The sequence below is a fragment of the Ciconia boyciana genome, chromosome 3, assembly GCF_034638445.1.
Source record: "Ciconia boyciana chromosome 3, ASM3463844v1, whole genome shotgun sequence".
NCBI classification, from domain to species: Eukaryota; Metazoa; Chordata; class Aves; order Ciconiiformes; family Ciconiidae; genus Ciconia; species Ciconia boyciana.
Window position 1 is genome coordinate 28,702,276 of NC_132936.1, and position 25,203 is coordinate 28,727,478.

General features: G+C 36.6%; 1 protein-coding gene across 3 annotated transcripts in view; it reads left to right on the plus strand.

The window, feature by feature from the left end:
• The window catches only part of PRIM2 (DNA primase subunit 2), a 136,340-nt gene that overhangs the window by 12,367 nt on the left and 98,770 nt on the right, over nt 1–25,203 (plus strand). For all 3 annotated transcript variants that reach the window (XM_072855233.1, XM_072855232.1, XM_072855234.1), the window contains exons 6-7: nt 14,106–14,201; nt 15,105–15,242. In XM_072855233.1, coding sequence (XP_072711334.1) covers nt 14,106–14,201; nt 15,105–15,242 — 234 coding nt within the window. The remainder of the gene's footprint in view (nt 1–14,105; nt 14,202–15,104; nt 15,243–25,203) is intronic.

Consider the following 25,203-nt stretch of genomic DNA (forward strand, 5'->3'; position numbering starts at 1 on the left):
CTTGACTTCGGAGTAGTTAGGCTTGGCCTGGGAGCAGCATTTGTTACATGACACTTCTACAATAACAACATTTGGGAAATAATATTTTGATAAAATATTATTATATGTATTTACTAGCTCATTTAAAATGTAGTTTTCTTAGAGCAGTGTCATCTAATTGGTAGCCAGTTGTGGGGTATTTCTCTTGATGTTACCTGTTCCCTGGGAGAATGGCAATTTGAGTAGCATTTGCTTCATGTTAGTTAAAATCCTGCTGTCTTGCAAAAAGAATCTAGTTGTTCAGCTTAGAGCATTGAACTTAAAGGAACATTTTGCTAAACTTTCTATTCAGTAATTCTGCAGTTCTCTTGTTCAGTAAAGCTTATTTTTATCCTTATTTGACACTTTAATTTCTGGACCTCATTCTGTAATCTTATCTGTCTTGACTCTATGTAATGCTTCATAGATGGGTTAGTGTCAAGCGTCCGCCAAATTTTGGGGAACTGCTTAAGGAAGAAGAGACTGGAAGACTGGTTAATGCATGTCTTACTGTTTGACAGAAATATTCTTGCCTCAAAACTAAGCTTACATTTTTTTTTAAAAAAAAACACCACACCACACATGAATCCATGACTCACTCCTTTTTCACCTGGTCATATAAGTTCATGTTATTTTAGCATTATGTGGTTTGTCAGCCTTTGAATATGTTCAGATGTGAGGGTTTCCTGCTTTTGATGTTCCCTTGTCCTGAAAGGAGTGCTACATTGCCTTTCTTGACACTTCAGTACAGGGCATTCAATATGAAAAGAAGATTCTGCCATATAATTGTCTCATTTTTTTAGTGAACAAGAAATACTTACTAATCTGTTCCCTGTTTCTAGAGCTTGCTTATTTTTAATCTATACTTTAAGAGTATTTTCCCCTGATATGTTGAATGGTTTTCTATCACAATAACAGGAGAATCATGGAATGGTTCTGAAGGTATTTCGGAATGTTTTCAATCTATTCTATACTTCATGTGCTTAAAAAAAAAAAACAAAGAAAGAAAAAAGGTTTTTAAGGGACAGTGCTGTCATCATCCAGATAAATACTGAAGCTCTTTATGGCGTGTAATTTTCAGCTCTCAAGGCACATTAAATAGTCTATGTGCAAAGTCAGTCACATAGGGAGCACAGGAAATCCTTAAGCAGCACTCAAGTAAATGCTGACATTTAAGGTGACAGAACCCATCAAAGAGAATATGCAAACACAGGTGTGCAGTTGAGATTTACATTAATTTAGGAGATTAAAGCATTAAAATCTTACTATAAATGAGTAATTACAGCAATGATGCCTGACAGTTTCTGGCAGTAAAAGCCACTAATATAGATTTTTAAGATATTTAAAGGGAAATATAGTGAATATTTTAAATATTATAATCGTTGAAGAAAATATTTTAATCTCAAAGTAAGTTCTTCGGTATATGAAGGAATTATATAAAGTAAATGGTTTTACCAGGTAAGTGACACTTGGGCTTTAACTAGAAAGTTGTTTTTCTTTCTTGCCACAAGCTGTGGGCATCTGATGTTTTCCTTTGTTTAAGTTAGGAGTACCTGACTTTATTTCTCCCAGATTGTGATACAAGACCTGTTTGGAGTAATCTGACGCTATGCCCAAGTCCCATTTTGTCATGTAACTTTATCAGTGAGACTGGTTGTCTGTGTGGTTTTCCACATGCCCTGCTATGTATGTACCCTCTCATATGTCCCCCTCTTCCTACCCCAACCTTTTCACTTGTCCTTTTCCCTTTTTTTCTTGTAGCTGGTTATGCATGCCCATATCAGAAACCCTTGAGAAATAACCACACTTACATTTTTTTTGTTATAAGAGTGCTTTTAGACCTTCATAGTGTGAGATAAATCCTAGTTTATTGATTTGATGTTCTGATAGCCTTTTTGACATAATCAGAACATTCATGGCAACTGCCACAAGTTGTTATTGAAAAGCTTTCAATGCGTCTCTAAGTTTGAGGAAAACTGCAAGATATCTGGGTCATTGGTGTTCCTAGAAATTCCTGAATTAAGGTGTTGAGTTTCCTATTGTTCATGTATTTGGTCTTAAAGGACCTAACACTGGGGAAGTAATTAATCATGATGATGATGATAACCTGAAGCCATAAAAATGGAGTAAACTTATTCTTTCCTTCACTCTGTATGCGGCTTATCTTTTTTCTTGCCCTTCAAGGCTGTGTCTATGTCATATTGCGCAGTAACTCCTAGATCTTAGGCTGGATTTTTGCATGCTTCTGAAATACAAATAAGGACCTCTAGTATATTCTGCTTCTTTCAGCAGTCCTTTTAAGATATCTTTGGAAAGGTGATGAGAGTATTCTCTTTGGAGTTTTATTTACACTTTTTTTTCCTAATAATATATGCCAACTTGTGCTTTATAGCATTAAAGGAGAAACTGGGTCAAAAGTTACCTAGTCATACTGGTATCTTAGCTTTGCTCAATAGTTAGAAGTGGAGTCCCCTAGATTGGCAACTACCATGTAAATTAGTATTTGGAGTAATGTTTCCTTAAAAGGAAACTGTGCTAGCAGAAGTCTAAATTATCTTTCTTTTCATTCCTTGTGAATTTAACTTACGTGTTAATTTCTGTAATTATTAACACTTCCTTCTTTCCATGAATTTGACATTTTCCTCAGCTGTTGCTCAGTCTTCCTGTTCCCTAAAATGACAATGAACAGAACTTTCCTCTTCATTGCCTTTTCATAAAACTTTTCATATAGGAACTGTCACTTACCTAATTAATTTTTAGACAACTGCCACATATTCTGGGGCCTTTAACTTCTAATTCCTGGAATAGGTCTGCCATACTCATTTTGCTATTCTCTCCTGTTTCTGAAATCAGTCTAGTCCTCCTTCTCCTATCACAAAGTAACCTTCTGTAATTTATCCATCTGAGCATCTTGCATTCCTACTTCCTGCGTACAAATCTTAGGAGAAGCCATGCCTAATTTTGCTCTTAAATTCTGGGAGATTCTTCCATGCTGCAGTCTGCTTCAGTGAAACTGATAAGGCACTTAAGCTGTTCATAATCTTTCTTTTGACAGGATTTAAATTTTGAAGAAAATGTAACAATTCACTGTCTGTCTTCAAGTAATGAGCTCTCCTGCCAATATTGTATTCAGTACCTCATCACTAAATTAACTGTACGTAGAAGTTATAATGCTTGCTTTTTCTTTGTCCTAACTTCAATTCAGGTCCTTCTGGTGTTTCTCAGCTACAGCTTTTTCTTCCTCTACCTAAACTACTTTCTAGTCTACTCGGTCATGCTTCTCTTCTCATTGTGTATGGCAGTGGATATTTTTATTATTTTCTTTTAACTTACCTGTTCTGTTTCTGTGGTGAGGGCAATAGCATTCAGTCCTTCAAATTTTCTTCTTTTTCATGGATGTGTGGTATCACTGTTACTATGGTCTCAACCCCTACCTGATAGTTAAAAATACTTCTTTGTCTAGCTCTTTGTTTTCAGTTAGTTTTGTCTTTCCCACTTTCTCTTTTGGATGTTCTCCTAGCTTATGTTTAGTGTAGCAAAGCTGTACTTTTCCTTAGAACACTATTTACTACTTGGCACTGTTGGAAGTATCTCCTTTGAAGCCCTCAGTCTGAGTTTCAGCCCTTTGTCTGCTTTGCCTTGCATAATTTTAACTGTCCAAGACCTACCACTTGTTCCTAGACAACATATGAAAGATCTGTCCTTTCAGCATCTGCAGCTGAAGGTCTCTCTAGGTTGGTGATACTTCTTGTGTTGATTTGGAAGAGACAGTGAACTTCTGGTTCCTTTCCACTCGGTTCTTGTGAAAACTTGCCACGAAACTTGTTCATCTTCACCAGTCAGACTTTGTCTCTCTCTGGGGACTGTTTAACGGTCTCTCTTCTGTTCATGTGGACCAAGATGTTCTGTGGTTGCTTTCAAAACGCTATGTATTTCTTCTCTTTTTGTCTTTGACTCTTTCAATAGCACTTTGAAGATGACAGTTTTTTCATTTGCCTTGTGCGTGAAAACTTCACAGCTTTGCTTGCAAAGTCCCCAGCACCTGTACTTTCATGTCTCACAGTGGTGGTCATCATTCTGCTGCTTTACTTTCCTTATAACTTTTTTTTCCCTAATGTCAAACCTAACTCTACCTTCCAGTAATGTAACTCTATTTCTTCTTGTTCTATCCACTATTTGAGAAAGGTGGGTTTTTTTTTTCTTCTTCTTTGTATTTGCCTTCTACATATAAGATGACTCTATGCTTTCTTTTTGTTTCCTCTTTTAGCCTTCCTTTCTGTGTGGTGGTTTGTCATTTCTGTGGGTGTCCTTTGCCATTTTTTAATAGGACAACATCTTCTTTTAAGTGCAGTGTCAGCTGGTCAGAATATTCCAGCTGAACCATTACCAATTCTAAGATGACACGGAGATGAAATTAATGTATTCTTTGCATTCTACCCCCCACCCCTCCCAACAGCATGATATAGCGACTCCCAGGCTGGAGATGGGGAGGTCTCACAACTGCTTTCCCCAGCGCTCTGTTAGTCAGCTCTTCTTCTGTTTGTACAGAACTGGCTCAGATGTAGAACCTTGCAATGTCTCTGCTGAAATACAGCCTTCAGTTTTAGACCAGATGCTCTTGTCTGATCCCTTTCTCCAGAACCCTTGTAGTTTCCTCAGCCTCATGGCATTTAAATATGTAACCTGCTCCTCTTTTAATGTACAAGCTAGTAACTAAATGATACAATCTTAGTTTAAAATTAAATAGTCATGGAACTTGGCTTAATACAGCCTTCTATTTTTTGAGTTAAATTCTTCCATGCATGGCTTTCCCGATTGGTTTTGCACCCAGCTTATAGGAGATTCAGTGGAACTGTTTGGTCATTTGCTTATGAAAGTGTCTTATGAGAGTGACTTTAAGGGCTTTTGACACGATATGACACCTGCTTTTTCCCTATCCCTGAGGTCTGTTGCACTGTTGTAAAGGCAGTGAGATTGGCTTAATGCAATTCGTTTTTTGACAGATCCACGTGGGCTGTTACTTGTCTCCTGTGTTTTTTGCTAAGTGCTATCAGATGCTTTGATTTGTTGCTGTACCTTTCCAGGAATTTAACTTGATATACGGGAATGTGGAGTGGAAGAGAATGTAAAGTTTTATCCTAAATTTATTTTTCAGTGATGTTCGGTCATCATCTTGACTGTTCTGATTTCCTGTGACCTTTCCTTCATCTTATGTTCATTCTTTGAAATAGACGTGTTTCCTCTTCGTTGCTTCCCCAAGAAGTGAAAATTAATAGTTATTATCTTTATCTGTGGTATAAGGATGATGTATAATTGAATTTAGATTCCCTGCAATGCTTCTGTTCTGTGTTATCTTTCTGCAGTGTGCAGAAGAAATAAACTTCAAAGTGTAGTATGTTTCTTCTGGAATACATCTTTCTGTGTTGCTGCTTCCTCTTCACAGAGCATAAAAGATCCTGTTTAAATTATCTTAGAACTTATTCACCTCTGAAAAGCCTCTTGAAATTTAAAAAATATGATGACTTTTTTAACAACTTTAGATGCCTTATTTTTGTGTAACTGCCAGTTGTTGCAAAATTAACCACCTTAATTTTTTTTAATGCTGTTATAAAGCACATAAAGGATCATAGTGATGGGGAAGGAACAGCAGATGGAAATAGTCAGTTGGGGGAGCTAACGCTCTGTAGTGCATCTGCCAGCATTTGAGAGGAAAGAATAAGAACTGCAAAATAAAAGGAAAGTGCAAAATGCATTAGTGGGGTTATTTTTTTTTTTTTCCACAGTAGCTCTTCTTTGATGTTGTGGTTGAAGTACTTTTTTAGCAGCTTTAAGCAGTAGAAATTAAACTTCTTTAATTTCCATTTTTATGATCAGAGCACTCCTATGAGTGCTCTGATATCACTATTATGCTTTCTTCAAAAGCATTTATCTGCATAGTGGGGCAGTTGTATAAATATTTGTAGTTTAGCTTCTTGAAAAAATGTCTTATGACTACCTTTATTGGGTATGGAAGATCCTAAAGTCAGATTTGGATTAATGAGAATGCAACTAGTTTGTGTGCTTAATAAGGACAGATATAGGTGAGTGAAAATACTCAATATCGTGTCTAGCCACTAAAAGGCCATGACTGTAATGATCCATTTTGGTACCAGGTGTATAAACCAAAATGTTCTTTTGATTGGGTTTATGGCTTTGCGTTTCAGAAGCATCAAATCATATTTCTTCCTTTCCCAAACAGTATGGGGAAAAATGCTTAAAAGTGGAAACAGTCTAGAGCCTAATTTTACTGTGTGGAAACGTATGCCAAGCTAAAACAGTAACTACGTCCAAGTAGGCTGCAGTTTGCATTTGTGAACGAATGGTTCTGAATTTTATCTCAGTTTCCTGCTACTTGAATCTTACATTTGTCCCTTTGCTTGAAAACCAATGATGCTTGTCTTACAGGTGACTGCAAAGGTCAGAAGTGATGAATGTCTAAGTGGGAAATAGTGCCTTATTGCCAAAGTTAAGCTAAAAATACGTATTCTGTCACTTAGCTCCATGCTTGAAGTCAAAATAGAAACAAAACTGTATGTGTGAAGGCTTAGGGGTAGTTTTTTTAAAAATGCTAGAGTTTTTTTTTAAATAAGACAGTGAAATGTATACTATTAGCACTTTAAAAAATGTAACTGGTTACTCTCATCCTAAAGTATTTCATTTCAAAGGAAGTAATACATTTCTCAGTTTAATCATTCAAGTTTCAGAAGGTAGATTTAATTTCAGTGAAAGCAAGTGGCTTTGTCGCAGAATTGACCGTTCCTTTTCTAAAATTGTCTTTTTGTCCCAGATAAAGAAAAAAAGCTCATTGATCTCTCGGTTTATGGCTACCTCTAGTTGCCTGTAGTTATGTATTAGGGGAAGAAAATCCTGGGGCGACCTCTTTCCTCAGAACTATTAGCAGTGTGGGAATCCAGTTCAATGAGTAGGTAGTACTCTTTGGGCTGTTGTATGGCAGTCTGAGGATTTGGTAGGCCAACTGGCAGGTCTGTTTGCAAAGTAATAGTGAAGTAATGTCTTCTGCCAAGCAGTCTCATAAAGTAATTGGGTTGATTGCAAAGCAACCTGAGTATTCTAGTGAGTTAACATTGTGAGGGATGGGTAGATGGGGTGAGGTTTAATTTAAAACATTTATGCTTAAAATGAATTATAGTATTCTCATATAAAGATTTTTAATAAAGCTTGATTCACAGGAGAATATAAGTACATCTCATAAATCTGAAAGGGAGAAATGTTGCATAGAAGGAGAGGAGAACTTGCACTTGCCATTTTTTTGTGCACTGACAGGATGGTTGGGGAGGAGTCTTTATTTACCCTTCTGTAATGGATCCTTGAACTATAAGCATGACTTTGTTATTAGTCATGGAGAAAACTAGCGTTTTGATGCAGTAATTCTAGTTGCATGTGTTTGCACATATGGTGTTGGTGATGTTCTATAAAATTGTGGAATTAAGTAATAAATGTGACTGAAGAATATATAGCTACCGGGGATGTCCCTTTTCACCTTCATAAACATAATGAACAACAGTTTGTAAATTATGCAAAATGCTAATTAAAAGTTTTAATTTGGTAATCATCTCAGTTTGATTAGAAACAGATGCTGATTATCCACAGAAATCTAAATGGACCCTTAGAAGATAGCTTTTATTGCTTAAAATTGACTTGTGAAACTAAAGTCAAACTAAAACACAAACTGTACAGTTGTTATGCCCCTTTTAGTGCACTAGAGCACTATAATTCTTATTAAATAGCTTAGCGTGGCTCATTGTTTGAGTTAAATGGGACCTTTAGAGTCCACTGTAAGGTTGAATCCTCCTGTACAGGGTACTATACACACTCTTTCTGTTTTGAAGTACATTCTCTTCTGGCTTTGAAAAAGTTGTGTGCTTTGAAATAAAAATTGCAAAAGAGGCTGTGGTAAAAATGAGATGATGAATAAAAACAACCTTCCTCCTAATCTAGCTGAAAACAACTAGGCAACATTTGGAACACAGTCTGAATCCTGAGGCAGATGTTCTACTGTAACCCTGGATTTCTAAAGTAATTTGAAATGGCAGCTGTACCAGAAAGGCAGTAGAGAATAGGTATCTTCTACATGATGTTCTTCAGCTTATGATAGAAGAGGTGGGAAGGGTACCCACACTACTTGTGTGATAATGTGCTCTAGCACTCAGTGGTTGATCAGGTGACACTTGACTGCCATTTATCTAATGGCTTGGAAATGATGAAAGAATAGCAAGTCCTAACTGATCCTTGTAGATCCTCAGTTCTTAGCAATCGGCAATTTTGGATTCCAGGAAGAAACTTAGTATAAACGAGGAGAATGGTGTCAACAAGTGTCTCTCTTTCTATAAATACTTTAGACATTCTTTTGGAGCACAAGGGAAGAGAAAATTGGGAAATCAATAGTGTATTTTAAAAAATGATATCCATATGTTATTCAAGAAGAAAATAAATTATTTGGATAATCAAGGTGTTAAGTTCTTTCATAGTGGTTGAAGTTAAGAATGTTTCCAAAATTAATTTATTCTTCACATAGCAGTGAATGCAGTAACTTTGGAAATGTTTATATTGTTCCTTGGTACAACAGCATAAAAGCTGATAGGATAGTTTGTGCAGGATGTAATTACACTGCAAGTAGAATTTACTAGCTGCTGTTTTGGACGTAAGCTTCATAAAATGGTCTGTAAACACTGAAATACTGTTCCCTGCTAATCCTGTGATTGAATCTAGAGAAACATTTGTTAACACGGTTCTGTAAAATTGAGTCTGTTGTTAGAATCCTGATTTGTAAATGGAAGAAAACTTCTTGCTGTATTTCTCATAAGGATCTTCCGTTAGCTCTTCAGTCATGTGTGACTCTAATATGTATGTGGTGATGTTTCTAGAGTAACCTGTAGTAATTGTTTTGTTAAGCTTTCCTTTTCATGGATGTAGGGAAATGTTTGTCAGGAATGTAGGAAACTGGACCTGTGTCACTGAGATTCTCTGTGATTATGGTAACGATGAATTAGCTGCATAGTTGAGGAAGATTCATAAAATGTTCTTTCCACGCCCACTCCTGACTTAAAAAAAAAGAAAAAGCCCAAACAACATTTCAGTCAATAGATAAGAATACATAATAATTCCAAGCACAGCACTTTATGTTTTTAGGAATGCCAGCAATCTGAACTTGAGCTAAAATAGTAAGTTGTAGTACCATGGGAAATACAAATTTCTTCTTAATCCATTTGTGCCGAGCCAAAACGGAATTGATATCTCTTAAGAAACATTGTAATCAGATTTGTGAGCCTCGAAGGTTTTATTTAAGGCTTTTAATGCTCTTAATTGGTAGGACAGCTGGGAATGATGTCCTTTCCTAATCAAGCTAGTATTCATTAACCAGTTGAATACACTTAAATTTATATTCTTAAATTTAATGGTATCTAGGTTAATACTTTTGTATTCCAGTTCTAGCTTAGTTTGTACTGTGCTGTGTGGCAATGGAGAAGATTGACTAGGAAATTGGGTTTTTTTGTCCATTTGATACTTAGAATTGCAATATAGCGCAGTATTGAGAGACTGACACCATCTCTTTTTGAGAAGGGTGTTCTGCTGTTTGAGTGTACTGGCTGAGACTAAAAGCAAATTCTAAAAAGTTCACTTTCTAAGGACACCAGTGACGCGTGCACGTAAATACCTGAAGCTGAGTCTTAGAAAGGGAAAGGACTCGTGCACTGAGTTCTTGTTTCTAAGCCTCCCAGTAAGGAACAGCAAAATTACGTAGTTGTGCATGTATAGTAGTATAACGTGTGCATGCATCTTTATCTCTTCATTAAAACAGAGTAGGGATATCAAATTTATTTTGAAGTTTTTGGACTGCCTCACTGTCAGTGTTTGTTTAACCAAGCCTTACATATTAAATTATTCATATTTTAATCTAAATTTATGTGTCTTTGTGTTTCCAGGACAATTAATGATTTAATGTGATTAAAATAAATGAATAAACTGCACGTAGAAAGCAAAAAAACTAGAAATAATGCAACGTGTCCCAAATCCTTGCTTCCTTCCTTTCCTCTTACGCCTTCCCTTTTTATGTCTTGATTTTTGTAATTTTTCTAAGTCTCAAAAACTTAGGATGAAGTGTTGAATTGTTTCAAGCTACGATACGTGACCCACTGTCACTGAAAAGGGAAGATCCTTTTCCTGGTGTTACTATTCTTTGCTTGTGCCTTGGACTGACTTGGTGGTAAGCAGTTTCAGTCTATTAAACTGGCAACAAACTAGCGAGGCAAAACTAGTGAATTGTTTTCTGTTGAGTGAGTTGAATCAGTTCAGTGTGAGGGTCAGATGAGCACCAGATGACACCCTCAGAAGAATTCTGTTGATTTTTTTTTTTTTAAATCTTTTGAACATCACAGTATTTTATCTGGTGAACATTGAGTGCTGTAAAAAGATAAGCAGTCTGTTTATCTTTCCAATCTTGATTGGAATCCTAAAAGCTGTATTTAATTGTGTCTAATTTTTTAATGATTACCGGAATGTGTTCTTGTGGGTGCCATTTTAGAGATGAAATTATTAAATGTACAAACCGTAGTGTTCTTATTAAAATTAAAAAAAAAGAAAAAAAAAAAGCTTTTCCAGCTTCCATGAACCAAGAAAAATTGGGATGCATGTTTCATGATCCTCTGTATACAGAGGTACAGGCATGACCTAACTGAAAGCTTGAGTCTGAGCTTAGACTGTAAGGAGCTTATTTTCATTGCATTGCATCTTCAGTCAATTTTATGTGAAAATGGTGAAATCCTGAATGACAATGCAAGGTTATTTTTAATATTCCAGTCTTTAGGGAAGCAAGTTTTCTTTTTAAATGCATTCTGGAGTCATGTCCCAGCTTTAGTTAGGGGCTAGGGATATCCTTGTTTCTTCTTCCTCTCTCTCCATTAGCTGGAAACATGAAGGCAATGAGAATTTGGTGAAAAGGCAAGGAGCAAAGTGTTTGCAGGGCTGCTGAAGGTTTGTCTAACCTATAAGATACTTGAGACTGTAAGAAGTAAATTATTTAACAGCTTTATGAGTATTATTTATTTAGATTATAAATATTGTTTTGCAATAATATTTGTGTTTTGTTTAAAAAAATACAATTTCTGATGAAAGTGTATTTTTGGTAACACTGTCCACAATCTTATCCAAATCTTTAGTCATGGCCCATTAACCTATTTTTCTGGAGGTTTCGCCAGGATCACTTTTACCCCAACAGTGTTAAATTTTTTGCTAGTGACATGCAAGAAAATCTAAAATCATGGTGACTTTACATCTGTACAAGTTTTATATGGTCAAATTACTAATAAAGAAGGATCTAGACAGCTTGTGAAGTCAGTATAGTTATTTAATGTGTATGTTAAAAGCTAAAAAACCCTTGAAATTAAGTGTAATACTGAATAAAATGGTTTTGTTGATGAAAATGAGCTAATTCATTTTTGGAAAACAAATAAGCAAGGAATCCTTGCTTTTTCCTCTTCTCATTCTCCCCCCAGTATTGCAAGTCTGTCTGTCACTGGACTGTTTTAATGTTTTAGTGTAAAAAAAACCCTGTCTTTGGCTCGGTTTGACTTTTTTTAGTGAGATATCCTAGAAGAAATAATGCAAGTGTAACCACTATAGCTATTCAATATGTTGTACTGTTTTTATTCTAAGACAGTTTCACTGAGGGCTTGGAATGACATGGTAGACTGGGCTCTCTTAAGCAATTTCTATTGAGAAAGCATAAAACTGTTAGATTTGAAAAATGGAAGTTACTTTTCTGGAATCAAAATTAAAAGTTTGGTCTATACTAGGTAAACGGCAAGCTTGCAGGCTGATGTGGTAACTTAGATTTATACTTACTTAAACAAGAAATATATCATCTGGAAGGAGTAGCAGGGTTTTGGTAGCACTGTGTAAAGTTTGTATATAGTTCCAGGGTGTCACGTTTGAAAAGCGGGAATCTTTCAAAAACTAACAAGAATAAGATTGTTAGTGAGAGTATTTTATTGAAAGTGTTTTCTCTTATCATTTACACAAATGCATTTAATTGTTTTGATACAGCCACTTTGTTAAAGAAAAATGGTTTCCTTGCAGACTCTTTTTCCCTGGAGCATTAGATTTTCCCATGCAGAAATATAATGCTACTGTGGATTTCCTCTGTCTTCAAAGTTACATTCTTCTGCCTTGCTGACAACTTTATTATTATTTTTTAAAGCTGATTTTCCTGAGAGAGTACTACAGATTACATCAAGATGCGGACAGGGTAGCCATAAGCCTTCTAGACATTGCTGCCTTGGCCATTTCATATGCATCTATCAAATCACTTTCATAGATGGGATTTGCCGAGCTACCGCCCCAAGTTTGAACTTAAAGGGTCCTTCCTATGACTTTCCCCAACATTGGACACTTTTAAGATTCAGCTGGACAGGGTGCTGGGCCATCTTGTCTAGACTGTGCTTTTGCCAAGAAAGGTTGGACCAGATGACCCTTGAGGTCCCTTCCAACCTGGTATTCTATGATTCTGTGATTCTATGACTTCAAATAAACGTGTTTTGTTTTGTTTCATTTTCTCAGTTTTTCAACTGAGAAGAAGGAGATGAGTTTTGTTTAAATGCCCATTTAACTGCATAGAAGTGTTAGTCAACAAATTAGATATTCTGCCCCTTTCAGAGAAGAAACTGAACTGCTTATGCACATCCCTTTCCATGGAGAGGAAGGACACTGAGTGCCTTTTTTATCTTGCGTTTGGAGTCTGGGTATCTATTGCATGTGATAGCCTTGGCTTGGTTCCTGACCAGTCTCTAAAAGCTCTCTTGACTGCAGCCTTATATCACTTCTCCATAGGTATTGGAGGACACGTCCAGTGTATGTAGAGCAGTGTCACACAGTGTGTTATACTTTGGTGACATCTGTGTCCATCTATGTTTTGGGAAGGTATTCTGTGTTCCTTAACTTTTAATCCCTTTCAGTCAGGGACTATTTCCATAGGCTTATCAAGAACATATTGTGCAAATATTTAAGACTGTTGTTGCATGTAGTTAATTTACTAGGTATCATTGCTGGATTACCAGCATGTATGATCTGTTTTATCAGAGTGGATTATTTCTGATTTAAATTTTTTTTATTTATTAGTTTTTTCAGGTTTTAAAGCCTGAGCTTAATCATGATTTAAAGCAGAACAATTTGATTTCAAATTTTTTTGTTAATTGTTTTCTGTTGAATAAAACCCCAAAAAGATTTATTGACTAGTAAAATCATTACAATATGCTAATTTTAGGTGTGGCTTTTCTGCTGTATTTGGTGCGTTATAAGGAGTCAAAAAGCATAATGTATATATTTATGTATATGCAATATTTAAGTTTTTATATTAGGAAGTCTAACACTGTCCATGATTTTTCAAGCTAGAAATTTTGGCTTAAATTCTTTAAGTTGTTAAATTAGAGCATTGCTGCTTGACTTACCTGTTTCAAGAACTGGAAAAGCACTAACTTTTACAGAACAATAAGTATACCATTGTTCTCGCTCCTCAAAAAAAAGAAGAGAGATAAATCCATGAATATAAGATGACATGTCATTTTTTTAAGAGTCTGGATTCAAAAATGAGCTGATGTTTCGGAATGGATGTTTTCATTAAAAATCTGACAAAGTTTTTAAAGTCCTTACTAATTGCCATTGAGTCATCATGCTTTGTTTTAATGCATACAGTAAATCTAGATACGAGCAGGGATTGTCACAAGTTTTATTTTGAAGAGGTTGACTTTTTAAAAACATATCTTATAGTTCTTGTGTTAATGTTTAAAATTATATTTTAAAATCTGCACTACTGTTTCAGAAGGAAGGTTATTTAACACTATTGACCACTAGTGTTTTGCTGGTTTCTGCTTAATTAATTAGTGATCACTTGCTGAATATGTAATTCTTTTTCCCTTGTCAACTAAAATGATGATATATCTACAGATTAAGTAATCTTTTACCTTATGTTAATTAAAAAAAAAAGCTTTATTCTAAAGTATTTCAGCAGCTTTAAAACAAGCTCTTAATTTTAGATTAGTGAAGATCTGAAAAATGAATTGGCAAATGAGCTGTGTACATCAACCCCTGGCCTCAGTATGACTAAAGTAAAAGAACAAATGTTCTATAAGGTAAGTAGAAATTGGTAAGTTCCACCCCTTTTATAGTTTTCTGTTTTCTTTTTTTTTTTTTGCATTCATTCTCTTTCAGTCAAACTTGGACTTACTAATTTTAAGTTTACATAATACTATTGCTAACAGTTAATCAAAGTATCTAAATTAAATGCGACTAAAGAGAGTTCCTCGTCTTCATGTCAGTATAAGGGTAGAGGGAGGGACTGGAAGAATGAAGGGAGCTTTTAGCTGCTATTAATGTTTTCTGTCCTCTTCTGCCATCCCTTGTCTTTCGCCACAAAAACGGTCTTAAGTTTTAATGTTTCCCAGACAAATGACTTAACTTGCCTGGCTGACAGACCGTTCGGGATGGAGACATTCTCAAACATCTGTTGTTGAAACTAGGTTTGGTCTGATTGTATTAGTCTGAAATTCTTTTTGCAAGAGAGCACGGGGAAAGGAAAGAAGTATCTAATGTAGCCCACTGATTCTTCTTTGGAGCGAAGTTGGTTAGGTTCCAGATCTGTTTCCAAGACCTTTTGTATGTAGCTTACATGAATCAAATATTTCAAGATGCCCGAAACAGAAGGCCAACAGAAGTCCATTTTCAAATATCAAATCAGTAAGTGATGCAAAGCTACATAATTGGGCTAATAGTCATAGATACAAACTTTAAAGTAGCTTATTTTGCCTAGTTGCATGACTTTCTGTAAGTAAACAATATTTTCCCACCAAAATAATGATGAGCTATTGCAAAGTCAATGTTTAATTTCAAAATCTTTGCGTTTTGCCTGCATAGAGCTTTGTTAAAAGACAGAGAACGACGTAAAGTTTTACTGGTCCATCTTGAATCTTAGGATTGTAAACATTGTTACTGCATTATTTTGCTATTCCACAGTGTGGGTTTTTCTACTTTCTCAGGTTGGACTTGCAGATGCTGTGGATCTATTTAGAGCCAGAAGAGTGTTTATTAGAGATGGCTTTGCATATGTGCCGCTTAAGGAGATTGATGCAATTGTTTTGAATAACTATAGAACAAAGTTATCTAAAGCACTGGCGGTAAGTCTGAAAAGTCTGATTTTTACAACTTTTGTTGCATTGTTTAGTGACACTCTTGGATGGTAGTCTTTTGGATTTTTAAATTTATCTGCTTCTATCTGGAGAATACCAGAAACCCTATCAAAAGTGCTGACAGCACTAAAAAAAAGTTCATTATGAGCTGAGAGTTCATTAATTTTAAATGGAATTTAGCATGTGATGTGCATTGTAAAGAAACTTCTGCTAGAGGATTTTAAACTTGTTTCCCGCAAAGGGAGTAATGTGACTTCTCATTCAAAATGTTAGCCCCATACAGACAACTGTTTTTTCTCTTCGTATCGATCTTTTCTCCCACAACATTTTGCAACAGTTTTTTGTTGACACAAGTAAAATAGTGATTTGTGATTTTTTTTTTTTTTTCCCCTTTTGTTAGTGAGAACTGAAATGAGGATAAGTCAGAACATGTCAGGCAAAAATAAATTCTTCATTGTATGAATGTTTGAGGTATCAAATCTAGTTAGGACACCTGCGGTAAATACTGTGTGTGAATGTTCTTCTGTTAGTAATTCAGAGATCAATTTAGGAATTGCTAGTTTTACAGTATTAGACTCTTCACAGGGTTTAAAAGTTGGTAATCATGTATAATGCACAGAATTTTAGTCCTAGAAAATACAGCATTGAATAACATGAAGGCAGTTTGGATTGCTTTTTAAAAAGGTTTTCAAAGCCTTATATTGCTATGTCACATTAATATCAAGGTTGACCATGAGTGTTTTGTAAACAGTGTGAAGTAGAAATGCATTCCTTTAAGAAGCTGCCAGTATGCTAATTTTCTAATTTGTTAATTTTGAACATAACTGGAGTCTGTGGAATTATTTAATGTGCAGTGAAAATCATGATACTGTTATGTGAACATTTCCATTAGAACTCTTTAATACAACTGCAACTAGAGATATCCTTATTCCAGTTGATGCATAATGTTCCTGCTGAAAGCTGATAACACTGTGTGGGATTTGAAAACAATGAATGTATTCTATGGAAATGTGGATAAGTACGCAGGTTATCTGCATCTACTTAAAATACTTTTGAGAAGCTTCATGGACTTCTGGAATTGGCCTGTTTTGTGAGTAGCTGTGGAGAAGTCTGAAAAACAGTAGGAACTGTAATGAGTAGGCTACCTGACTTTTCAGTTTGAGGAAGAATCTTCAACTTTTTCTTACGAACACGCACTATCTTTTATATAATTAATTTAACCCAGATTACTTTGTTAAAGCCAATAGCTGCTTTATAGTAAAGAAGTAGTTCTTTATGTTATCCTCTGTAATCACGGTTTAGAAATTTTAACACTCTCATGAGCTTGGACAACTAACTTCTATAGAACTGCTATGTTTTAAGTTATTGCAGTATTTCAGCTTTGCATTAGTTTTTAGTTTTAATACATACATTTTGTGTATTAAACTTCACCGTATTTTCAGAGTGAGGAGTAAAAGTAGATTAGTGATTTCTGTCCTATTCCAAAGCTCCTGATTGAAGTTGTGGGGTTTTGATTACTAATTTAGTTTGCGAAACCACATTTAATAAGCTGTTTCAGCTAATTTTAGCCCACACAGTGCACTGCTGGGAGATGCTAGGAATATTATTAAATTGAGTCTTTTGGAAATGAGGGCCAGAAATCCAGCATTTTTTACAGAGGTAAATCTAACGTTATTCTGTTACACCAAACAGAGGCATAACTGGAGTGTGACACCTGGTAGCTGGATAATTAGTGTAGTTTTCAATGGAACAAAACTATAATAATCAATTACATTTCAGTGAAACTATCAGAATACACTTTTAAGGACAGGATTGTACATAAGGAATCTTTTTAAGATCCAAAGATGGTAATGGTTGCTGTTCCCACCACATACAAATTAGGAGAATAATCTTTTAGCGATTTTCCTCAGCCTTATCTGGAGTGAAGAGGCACATTTCAATAGAAGTCATGACACAGTAGCACACTTCCAGTGTCGTTTGTGAAAAGTAGTTGTTGAAATACTGTTTGATCTAGGCCTAAGTTCTGCAAGTACAGCTGGCTTAGTAGTGCTTGGTAATGCTTTTGTAGCACATGGATGTTTGTTATGTGTCTGCTGCAAAGGAGAAATCAATCAAGAGAGATGTGCTGACTTTCAGGCACGATGATAGTTAGAGATATCTTCCTGACTTTGCACAGAAGTTGTGCATCATGGCCTAACTTAATTAAGAAGTAATAGAGCCTTAAATAGCATCACTGATTTGTTATTTAATTTGTCTCTTATTTAATGTATTTTGATAACATTACTACTTTGGTAAGCATTACTTATGTGTGCTTTTGGGAGTATGTTTTAGTGTTTTTGCAGCATCTGGCTATTTACGCTTTCTTCTCAGCACTTTTTAATGGTCAATCCTTGTTTTAGTAGAATTTGAGAATTAAAGATCTTAATGGTGTGATAATCCAAATGAGGCTTGAATGCTATTTCTAAAGAAGGGCTTTGTATGTTCACAGGGTCATAAAATTAGGCTAAATACTTGTATCTTCTATGGGGTAGTTTGATTTCAGCCAATACTTCTGGCTTTAACAGTCTGTTATAAGCTTCTAAGGGACAAATTACCCTGAACATAGATAGTAGAAAGATGGTCTTTCAGGCACATAGTTTTGAGGAATCTTTCTTCCGGCTCTCATTAGTGGTTCAATTCTTCAACGTTTGTCCTGGTTTTGGCTGGGGTAGAGTTAATTTTCTTCCCAGTAGCTGGTACAGTGCTGTGTTTTGGATTTAGGATGAGAATAATGTTGATAACACACTGATGTTTTAGTTGTTGCTGAGCAGTGCTTACACTAGTCAAGGACTCTTCAGCTTCCCATGCTCTGCCAGGTGCACAAGAAGCTGGGAGGGGGCACAGCCAGGACAGCTGACCCAAACTGGCCAAAGGGCTATTCCATACCGTGTGACGTCATGATCAGTATATAAACTGGGGGAGTTGGCTGGGGGGCAGCGATCGCTGCTTGGGGACTGGCTGGGCATCACTCAGTGGGTGGTGAGCGGTTGTATCACTTGTTTTTTCCTGGGTTTTGTTCCTCTCTCGCTCTCTTGTTTTCCTTTTCATTACAATATTATTATTATTATTATTATTATGTTCCAATTATTAAACTGTCTTTATCTCAACTCACAAATTTTCTTACTTTTGCTCTTCTGATTCTCTGCCCCACCCCACCGGGGGGGAGGGTGAGCGAGCGGCTCTGTGGTTCTTAATTGCCAACTGGGGCTAAACCACAACAACGTTAAAGCAGCATAGTTTTCCAGTGTGGGTTGTTTGTGTGGTGGTGTTGATTATTTGTACTGTGGTGCACGTTTTGCCTCTCAGAGGTTGTTTGGTGCTACTCCAAACAGTCACATTCACAGGTTTTCAGAAGGAGTTGTCCCTACACAGGAATGATTTCATGGTGAAGGCCTGCCCTGTCTTTTCCAAGGTGCTCTGAAGCTGTTACTTTATGGGAGTGTGCTTGTGCTAAAGCTACGCTTCCTAGGTCTCCAAAGCATTGAATACTTTGGGTGGTCGCCTAGCCTTGTTACATTGCTCACTACATTGCAGGCTCATGCCGCCACTGTCCTGCATGTTACAGGGTGATTCTAGCCAGGGTTATAAAGGAGGAATATAATGGGAGTGAATTGATGTGTTGATACTGAGATTTGAGAGAACAGTAAATAATTCATAGTACTGACTTTTAAACAAAGTTTTATGTTGACACTGGCACAAATTCAGTTTAGTAAGAGTTATGTTTTAATCACTTACTAGTCAAGCCCACGAAGCAGTCATATGTTTTGTTTCATCCTTTAAAAATAAGTTTGACATCTCGACTATGTGACTATTCCTTGAGGGTCAATAATAGGGGGAGTTAATACTATTCAAGCCTTCTTGACTTGCAAATGCAGCCAAAGGAGTTCATTTTATGTGCAAAATCAATACTGCAAGGACCTTCGTTCTGTATTCTCTGACCCATTCGATAGTAAGTAATTTCCTTTGTGCCATTAATGATGATTAAACTGTAGAAAGCCTAAACATTTTCTGTAGTCCATGTAAGTTGTAATATTTGCTCTACAATTGTTTTATAACTTAAAGCAAACTTTTATTAATTCAAATTGCATTATATTTTATTCATGAGGGTTTCACTGTGTTTACACTAATACACAAACATTTCTACAGTAATGCTATGCTACATTTTGGTAATTTCAGTTGTGGCCACATAGTGAACTTAGGTTGTGATATTACTGGCAGTATTGGATCTCCTTTTTGAAGATAGTTGTTTTAATTTTTGATTTCTTGAAATCAGAAGATTTGGCTTACTGTCACGGTTCAGACCCACAGACCCATATCAGAGCTGTGTTATACTTGGTACTGCACAAAGGAGGATTGCTCCAGAGGAATCTGAAATGAGACAAAAGGGGGAAAGGGGAGAAGAGGCTGCTGAATCATCGGCCAGGAGTTGCCTTTATCAGCAGTGTCCTCAAATAATGGAGAAAATTACTTACTATGTTAGCAGTTGTCTGACTTGTTTGAACAGGAGTTTGCATTGGACAGCAGTTTGCCTCCACAGTTCCCGCCCTGTGTGGTCAACTGCAATGGGCGTAAGGGTGGACAACGTCTCCCACCTGCTGGAAGTGTTGCAGCGTTCAGTGTGAGCTTCCCTGTAATGTCTGATCCCCAGAAATGATGGAATTTCTGAAGATGCATTTAGGCTTTTTGAACTACTTTTCTCTAGTGCCACTTAGTACTTAGTGTCTGATACAAATACTCTTCCTGTGTGATTGATCAGAAAATCCTGTATGTAGAGATTATGGTTTTAGGTTGAGCACATAAAATGCTCTTTTTATTATTAAAATAACACTAGTAGTCTTGACTAAACCTGTGTACTGGGTGCAGGTGTCCAGGCACTGGCAGTGAGGGCTGCAGGGCGGCCTCTGTGAGGAGAGGCCAGGGCTGCCCCGTGCCAGACACAGCCGGTTCCAGCCGGCTCCAACCGACCCACCGCAGGGCACGGCTGAGCCCCACAGCCACGGTGGTGGTGCCTTGGGGAAATGTATTTAAGAAAGGGCAAAACACCTGACAGAGAGAGGAGGAGGGAACCAAAAGGAGTGAGAAACAGCAGAGGGAACACCAAGGTCAGAAGAGCAGCTCCATGATGCTGGAGTGGATCTTCATGGCACCAGTGAGGACCCCACACTGGAGCAGGTGGAGAGTTCCTGAAGGAACCGCAGCCTGTGGAGAGCCCACACTGAAGCAAATTTTTTTTTTTTTCCTGAAGGACTGCAGCATGCGAGAGAGACCATGCCAGAGCAGGGGAAATACATGAGTGGGTAGGAGCTACAGAGAGGAGCTGTTATGGACCAGCCATAGCTGCTCCTGCCCTCTGCCCCCCACGCTGCTCTGGAGTGAAAGGGTAAAGTTCAGCTTGGGAGAGAGGGGAGGAAAGGCATTGTTTTAATGTTTGTCTCTGTTTCTCACTACCTGAGTCGATTTTAATTGACAGTAAGTTACATTAATTTTCCCCAAGTCCAGTCTGTTTTGCCTGCAGTGGTAGTTGGTAAGCAATCTCCCTGTCTTTATCATGACCCATGAGCTTTCTCATGCTATTTCCCCCCTGTCCCGTTGAGGAGGGGGAGTGAGTGAGCCGCTGAGGGGGAGTTTGGCCCTTAGGTTGTGGTGGATTAACCTTGGCTGTTCTTTTAATTTTCGGTCTCTAGGCTTGTAGATCTGCCGAGGTTTGATACTGGAGGAGAGGAGGTTCAGTGCTCTGGTTCCAGCTCACGCAGTCATGTTAGCTTCTGTGTTTCCAATGCTCCTCCTCTGAAACAGCTCTTGAATAAATTCTAGAGGTGGGGATAATAGATACTGAAAAACCTGACTCTGGCTGGGATGCTTCCAGTAGTGCCAGGTGATGCATCAACTAGATTGAATCATTACATTATTCTTATCTTAACGAATGTTACAGTTCAGAAAATGTTTTGTCCTAAAGTTTTAGTGCTTGTTGAACATCACGTTTTAAAGCTATAAGCAAATGTTTGAGAATGTGTAAATACTCCTGTGTAGCATGAGTGCTTTTATTGTGGGTTTGAAGAGTTTATTTTACAAAGACTTGTAATTATCAATGATAGCATAACTGAACTTTCCATTCATAGTCTAGTGGTGGTTTTTCAGTAGATTTGTCATACTTGTATTTAAATCCAGCCCCTTTTTCCCCCACCTTGAGCCTAGCAATTGAAGTAATAACTTGGCTGGTCTTTGTATTATAACTCCACTGCAAAAAGTTGCTTTTGTGAAATTACTTTGTTAGGACATCATATAGGATCTAACCAGCTGCAAATTAAAATATTAACTGAAAATAACAAACTGGTACCATAAGAAATCAAGATTCCAATGTTACTATGTACAGTCTTGATAGGATGTGTTTCTTCTTAATTTAATGCCTACACTTTTTTACTTTGTAGTATTGTCTTGTGCAATCTGATAAAATGTCTACAAATCAAATTGTTGGGTTTTGAGGACTTAGCACAAAAGGAAGACCTCACTGATGTTTTCTAATTTTTATGTATTTTTTTGTTTGTTCCTTTCCCTATTTGGGATGTAATCTTCAAAATTGTTAGAAATGTGGATTAAGTAAGTTGCTTCTAGCTTTACTAATATTTGTAATGATTTGTCTTTTAAATATTAGTCAACAAGGCTATTTTGGTTGATTTGTGCTATATGTTCAAAGAACCTGCTAATCTAGGAAATGTGTCAGTATACATGGCACCACTTGCAAAACATTTTCTGCCTAAACCACCTATGTTTTCAAGCAGTGAAGCAGAAGGCTTTATGTAGTGGCATTAATGTTGAGAAAGTATGATTGATGATGGTCTTGTCACTTGAAATTCATTTCAGGTGTTGTGTTCCCAGTGTTAACGTAAAGTAATTCACTGTAACATAAATGGATGATTTTTATAATAAGCACATACAAGGTTAGTAAGGTAATAACTTTGGCAGTGCAGGGTAAAACGTGATTACAGTGACTTTATCCTCTGCATCTCTCAGATTAAAGTTTGCTGTGAGAGTTTTGCAGAGAAGAAGCTGGTCTTAATTTCTGAGTAGTATTAGATTCTAAGGTCATTGTCTAAGGCACAGGTCTACTGAATAAAATGGTGGTATTTTGAGTGGGAAAAGCAAAATCAAGGGAAGTGACTTTGTGTGTTTGTGTGTCAGAGAGGACTCAAGCCTGTACATGGAATGGTTACCTGCGAAACAGGGAAACTCATTGGACTTTTCTTTTATGGACCTTCTTTTTGCCATGGCCCCTTAGTTGTCCCATTGTTGGCTATTTTCTGAAATACATCCTTCAGTGTTTTATCTCCTCTACTAATTGAAGTACATGTGTTTCTTTTAGAGACTACATAGATTGCTAGCATAAAGTAACTATAAATAATATTAGGAGACTAAATGAAACTTGACTGTATTCAGGAGTTTGTCTTTCTGTTTCTTCTATCTGCTTCTTGAATCTACTACAAACTATAAGATTTTGTTAAGTACAAAATTCACAGCATAAACAATTGCTTTGGTCTCTGCATGGTTCTGTTCAGTTTGATTTATATGGAAATACTTCCATCTTCAATTCAACGTAGGTGTTTCATGATAGTAAGGCTAACAAAACAAGATGAACAGGATTTAAAGCACGTGGAAGGCTTGCTTAACTGTTGAAGTTTCACAAATTTCAGAAAAATTATTGGAATGGAATATATTAGCAGGAAATACAATTTTATTTCTATGTTGTGTGATAGACGCGATAACCTGGAAATGCATCAGTTAATATATTACCTGTTTAATGTCATGTGACAACAATTTATTAACATGCTGCTAACAGTAATTTGAGAATGATGCACTATAGTCAGTAAGAAAGAACTGTAATGGCATGTGCAGTTGATAAGTAAACACAAGTCTGTATTTCAGGATGACAGTGTTAGAAATTTGAGTTTTCTCCAGATTATTTTCTTATGGCTTTCTGTGACCCATAGACAGTTGCTAAGTTATAGCTGTAGTAGTATCTGTCTAGAGTTGGTTTACATTGGAGTTAATGACAAATTATTTCATCAACTGTGTTCTGGCTTTTTCTTGGGGAAAACTAGTTAACTGATCTAGCTGATGTTTACTGTGGACCACCAATGGAGCAGGACTCGAGCGACACAGGGAGCCATCCAAACTGCCCGTGAAGATGTACCTAGTGTGTTTCTCAGCCTTCCAGTGTTTCACTGTGGAATGGGAGTGATTTGTGTGTGCAATTGTTTCCTGGGGAAACTTGATTCATATATCTCAATAATGCTAGCTGAATCCTTTCTGTGATAGTGGGGACTTAGCTTTCCCACCTGTCTATACATTAATAGGGGTTCATTACTGAGATCCAAGTTTCAGCCACTTACTAGTTTTGTGTGTGGTTCAAGAGACAGAATTTACCTACCACGACCATCTACAGTAAATAATAAACTTCCCTTGAATTGAATATATTGAATCTTGCCTACAACTTTGCAGGATTCTGTAAAGGAGCATAAATCTTAGATGTGCTTTGTCTAAGCCAAGTGATATAGTTGCTTTTAGAACACAACAGTTATTCACTGGGCTTAATAAATGGATTCTTAAATTCATGATTGTTGAAAAGCAACATTGCTGCCTCACTGATACTTTTGAAGAAACATGGTCAAATCCTGACAGTTACATTTATATAACATTTCTAAAGAGCGTGCCACTTTTGTCCTAACTTTCAAATTGTTTATGACTTAAACTTTGTAAGTATTTATGCTAAATGTGCAATTCATATAGAATATAAATAATACGCTTATTCTTGGTTGCCTCTTTGTCTAATTGCTCTGGTAACTCATTTCATCACTTCTGTTAGACAAATTAAAATTTATTCTCTTTGAAAGCTCTGTGGAGTACATGCCCTTGCCTAGTTCTTAAAATTGGACTTTTTATTGCTCCAACTCATCCTTTCTTGCTAATCTCAAGCCTTCTGTGTCAAAAGAAATGGGGTTTTGGGGGTTCTGCCCCAATTTCTTTATTACACTTTAGAGTGCCCCGCCTTGCATTTGCTTTTCAAAGTGATTATTTTCTTGCTTTGCTCCCTTTCTAAAAGCTGCTTTGGAAGTAAAGGGGAGAGGAACTTTTTGAAAACTTTGCAATGTAATCCTAAAAAATTCTATATGACGGAAAAATCACAAACAATGCAAGAGTAAATGCACCTGCATTCACCATGGTGATTTTTCGTTATCTCCATTGTCTGTAACCCTTGCTTCTCATGATCCTTGGTTAGCTGTTAAATTCTGGCTAGCATATTGCACATTTTTATAAACCTACTCTGCAGATATCAAAAAAGTTGTACCTTGTTTATAAATAGTAAACATTTTATAGCATACCAAATACAGATGCTCATAGGACTTGCTGTTGTGAGTAGTCACAATGAAATCAGTAGCTCTTGTAGCTGTTGAAAGCAATGGGTACAGCAGGGAGTGTCAGATTAAGCATTCAAGAAAGAACTGGAGTCATGCAAGTTATTTTGAGACCTCAATTAAGCCATAGTATCTTAAATTATGATTACAATTTGAATTAACAATCTGGATTAACAGCAAAAAAGGCTGTGAAAAATAGGGAATGTAGGAGGATAGGAAGACGATATGTTTTAAAATGTATGGAGCAAGCAAAAAGAAGTAGGTTGAATCACTAAAAATTGTGATGATTACCTTTCCAATTACATGATTTTTTTTTCATACATTTCTCTGTGAAATATGGAGAGTGGCTATTCTCCTGATTAAAGTTTTACAATCTCCTAAGCCAGTGAATGTACATTGCATATGTGATGTTAAGATGTTTTTGCCATTCCTACTAATGATAAAGATTGACTGACTATTGGGGAAGGACTAAATCTTAAATCCTTTTTTCAGTCAGAAGG